The sequence below is a fragment of the Aplysia californica genome, unplaced genomic scaffold, assembly GCF_000002075.1.
Source record: "Aplysia californica isolate F4 #8 unplaced genomic scaffold, AplCal3.0 scaffold00395, whole genome shotgun sequence".
NCBI classification, from domain to species: domain Eukaryota; kingdom Metazoa; phylum Mollusca; class Gastropoda; order Aplysiida; family Aplysiidae; genus Aplysia; species Aplysia californica.
The window spans coordinates 297,186-301,707 of record NW_004797665.1 but is presented as its reverse complement, the minus strand read 5'-3'; the positions used below and the strand labels follow the sequence as shown (position 1 = coordinate 301,707).

Below are 4,522 nucleotides of genomic sequence, written 5' to 3'. Positions count from 1 at the left end.
TTAAAGAGCTTTGTTGTTAGAAGAGGCTTCAGTGTGACACGTTTACAATCGTATGATTCTAATCCTATCCTCTATGTGTGGGTGGTTGGCGGGTGCTCTGATGTGGTTTGCTTCTTCTTTCCTATCAAACATCTATGGTCCTGATCTCTCCTCCTCATTTTTTATGTTTGTTACTCTCTTGTAACACCTCTAATCTTCGGCACTTATATGACCTTATTGTGTTTGCAAGTACCGTAAAACACTTACTAAAACTAAAAGCGCTCCAAATCTTGAGGCTCCTCGCTGCACAATGGACAGATTGGGTCATTGTTGTTTTTGTTGTTTTGTTTTTTTAAGAGCTTTTGTTGTTGGTAGAGGCTTCAGTGTGACACGTTTTTACCATCATATGATTCTAGTCCTATCCTCTATTTGTGGGTGGTTGGCGGGTGCTTTTCTCCTTCTTTTTTATGTTTGTTACTCTTTTGTAACTCCTTTAATCTTCGGCACTTATATAACCTTATTGTGTTGCAAGCGCCGTAAAACCTCAACTAAAACTAAACTTTTTAAAATGTTTGTTACTCTCTTGTAACACCTCTAATCTTCGGCATTTATATGACCTTAGTATGTTGCGAGCGCCGTAAAACTCTTACTAAAACTAAACTACCCTCTCTGTGTGTGTCGTGGCGCAGGTGTCCGTATGCTGGACGGTGACGTGACGGACTCAGTGGAGGCTCAGTCCCTAGGCCTCAACTCCCAGCACATCCACATCTACAGCGCCAGCTGGGGGCCGGACGATGACGGGCGCACGGTGGACGGGCCCGCCACTCTGGCCAGGAAGGCCCTGTATGACGGCATCACCAAGGTAAGGTTCTGTCTCTCTCTCTTCTGTAGATCTACAGTTTAATGCTTTTGAGTTTCGCTTTTGACAAAAACACATTGTTTTTCATTCGTTCTCTTTTACCCAACTCAGACACTACACTGAACACATTTGTTTTTTCATTCATGTGGACCTTACACAGAGACTAAGTCAAACATAATATTTGTGGGTGGTTGGCAGGTGCTCTGGTGTGGTTTGCTCTTCTTTCCTATCAAACATCTATCGTCTTTATCTCCCCTTCTTCTTTTTTATGTTTGTTACTCTCTTGTAACACCTCTAATCTTCTGGCGCTCATATGACCTTATGCAGTTGCGAGCACCGTAAAACCTCTACTAAAATTATTTTAAAAACATCATATTTTTTCATTCATGTCCACCTTACCGAGACTAAGTCAAACATAGTATGTGAGGCAGTGTGGTGAAATCAGGCGCTCGTCAAAATAATCAAAGTGAAGAAACTGGCCTTTTTCTGCCAGTTTGGCAGTTTTTTTTTAATTGTTTTTTTTTGGCTTAACACCATTGTTTTCCAATTAAAAACACATTTCTGGGTGGATTTTACTGAAAAACATTGATTAAGGGCTCGAAAAAGTTAGTTTTGAGTTTCCATGGGCTGTCAAGGTATGGAAATAACCAAACTTTGGGGGCCATTTTCTCACTAATTCTACCTTTGAAACCGGGCGACCCCACCTTCTTCAATCTCAAATATCTTGACTTTGTTCAAGATAGATGGGTATTTTTTTCACTGATAGTAAGACAAATGAATAAGATTTACGATACTAATAATTCCAAATACCTAAACATTAACGAGCGCCTGATTCCACCACGTTGTGACACTTTTTTTTTTTTTCATGTTGACCATAAAGAGACCCTAATCTGAACACTACGTTTTTCATTCTTGTCCTTTACCTTATTCAGGGCCGCAATGGGCTGGGTTCCATCTTCGTGTGGGCCAGCGGTAACGGAGGACGTGAGCTGGACAACTGTAACTGCGACGGCTACACCAACAGCATCTACACCCTGTCCATCAGCGGGGCCACGGAGAAGGGAAACATCCCCTGGTACTCCGAGGCCTGCTCCTCCACTCTGGCGGCCACCTACAGCAGTGGTTCCGGCGGCGAGAAGCAGATTGTGAGCCTTGAAAAAAAAAGCCTTGTGCTCTACATAAAGACTGTTTGTGACATTTCGCTACCTTAGAATTACAAAGCTTTTTCTATCTGCTGAGTGCCTAGTTTTGAGGAATTTGACGTATAAAGTTTTGAGTTTCACATTTCAAGCTTTTTCAAAAGCAATCCTTTGAATAACTTCATAATTAATTGAACTAATCTTGCCGTTTTGGTAGAGTAGGTAGAATGTTTTGTTTCTAACGTCATGATCTTAGTATCTCAAAGAGGCCAAAAATGTGAGATAGATCTTTTGTATTTTTGAGGTAGCGATTTGTGTTTGTTGTCAGCCATTTACGTTATATGTTATTTCTATACTTTTTTTAAAATACAGCTGAAACTTGTCCAATATGGCCATTCATTTCAAGGAGAAAAATAGTTGTCTTTAGACAGGTTTTAGTACTGGTTCCTACCAACATATTAACCTGTGACTAGCAACTTTACTTTAAGCCCGCAAAAAGCCAAGGTGTATTCTCATTTTAACCTCTGCCTCATGCGTTAAAAGTGTTTTCAACTTTATATAACCACCAAGAAATTAAGATTAAACGTTGCTGTGTACTGGGATATAAGTTCACATTTAAACAACAAACAATGCTACATTGAGCTCAGGTGACAAAAATTAGTCTTCTGAAATTGATTGAAATTTTTAAAAATAAGACATTTTGTTATAGCCGCAATTTTACCCCCATCGATAAGGAAGGCCTGAATTCAAATCACAGAGTGAGATCAGTTGAGAATCAGTTTTTGGTATTGTTGCAGGTGACCACGGACCTGCACAGAAGCTGCACGGAGACACATACGGGTACATCAGCCAGCGCGCCCATTGCTGCTGGACTCTTAGCTTTAGCCTTGGAAGCCAAGTGAGTAATGTCACCCAGGGCTTTGGGCTTTCTCGTCTCACTGGCACATAATGACCACGGTTATTTCTCATAGATGCACAGTTTGTTTATTCGTTGACCAGCTGTTCTTATGTACTAAGCCCAAAATTTATATTTTTGGGGAGGAGGTTTTTTCCGGGGGTTTTTGTTATTGTAGTTTCTTAACCCTATCCGTATGCCCTATGGTCATTTTGTGCCCTCGGGGTTGTATTCTTCACACTTTAGAATACTTCTAGTTCGAAGAAGTCTTTGAAACTTTCCGTATTTCTCAAAAAATCTTTTTGACGGACTGCTATGCAAAGTGTACAGATCAGATTAAAGAGTAAATTTCCTCTTTGGAAAGTGGTGGCACAGAGTTCCTCACGTTGTATGGATACGATAGTAAAACACAAAGTACAGATAGGGTTAATCTGTGGTACTGGTTGCATTTCCTTGAGAAATATTTTGTCGAAATTCAAATTCTGAATGTTGAAAAAAAGCAAGAAAAGATAAATAATATAGGTATAATTCTTAAAAGAATGAAATAGTGCTTTTCTCTCTCCAAAAGAATTTTGCTTTCTGGGCTTATAAAGAAGGATTCTCCTCTGTAGATGCATTTGTCACTTTCAGATATTGATGGTCAAACTAGTGTTATTATTATTGATATAGTCTGCTTTTGGATTGCCACCCATTCTGAAGAATCAGATGATATTTCAGGAAAAAAGTGGGTCCTAGTGGCAAGTATCTTTTATTTTGGGAAAAAGTTCCCAGCTGAATATGGTTGATATTGTGGTGACTTGCTGTGAGCTATAGACTCAGCTGTCAACATTTTCCCCTCATCATTTGGACTATTTAGTGTTGAAGAGTGTGTCGTTTTTGCTTTGAGGAAACTGACTACTTTGTTCATAATGTGTGCTTTTAAACATAGAGGTCAGCTTCAACTGTGATTTTGAAAGAATCTCTTGTTGCATGTCCTCCAGCTTGAGGCAAAGAGGCAAAAAATACAGTCAAAATTATCCAAGATGGCCGCCCATTGTCCAGGACAAAAGTAGTTTTCTTAGAAATGTGCACATCTTGGGCAGCGTCATGATAACAGAAAAAAAAACAAGGGGGAATTGGGAAGTAGTCGTTTGTGTAGTAGATTGTCTTGTAGAGATGACCGTTAGAGCAGGTCTGCCGTAAGCTAACAAAACGCCTTTTTTTTTAATTCACAGCAATTTCGAGATAAAGAGGCTTTTTGTCAGTTTAACCTTTTTAAAAAGGCGTTCTTCCTAAATCTAAATTTTAATATATTTAAAAACTAGTCACAGTTTTACTTTGATTTTTTTCATACAAGGGGGGTAACTGATGAGGCTTTCGATTTAACGAATTAAAAAAATTTGGCACCAAAAATAAGAAAAGGAATTTTGTTAGCTTACTGTATGTTTTCCAATTTTCCACCCACCTCCCCAGTCCTTCGCTGACATGGCGTGACCTGCAGCACATTATAGTGGAGACGGCCAAGCCTGATAACCTCCATGCCGATGACTGGATCATGAATGGAGTGGGCAAGAGAGGTGAGTCCCCCTCAGTTCCTAAGTCCAGTGTATCATAAGTTTATTATTTGCTGTGATTTGAATTGTTTTATTGCTCTGAGAGACAAAACAAGAG

At 39.6% G+C, this 4,522-nt stretch overlaps 1 protein-coding gene across 1 annotated transcript in view; it reads left to right on the top strand.

The window, feature by feature from the left end:
• Positions 1 to 4,522, top strand: part of FUR (protein) — a gene marked incomplete at both ends in the record, with an annotated part of 75,507 nt that overhangs the window by 64,540 nt on the left and 6,445 nt on the right. The window contains 4 exon segments of the mRNA NM_001204639.1: positions 669 to 841; positions 1,771 to 1,983; positions 2,775 to 2,875; positions 4,325 to 4,428. Of these exon segments, the coding sequence (NP_001191568.1) occupies positions 669 to 841; positions 1,771 to 1,983; positions 2,775 to 2,875; positions 4,325 to 4,428 (591 nt within the window).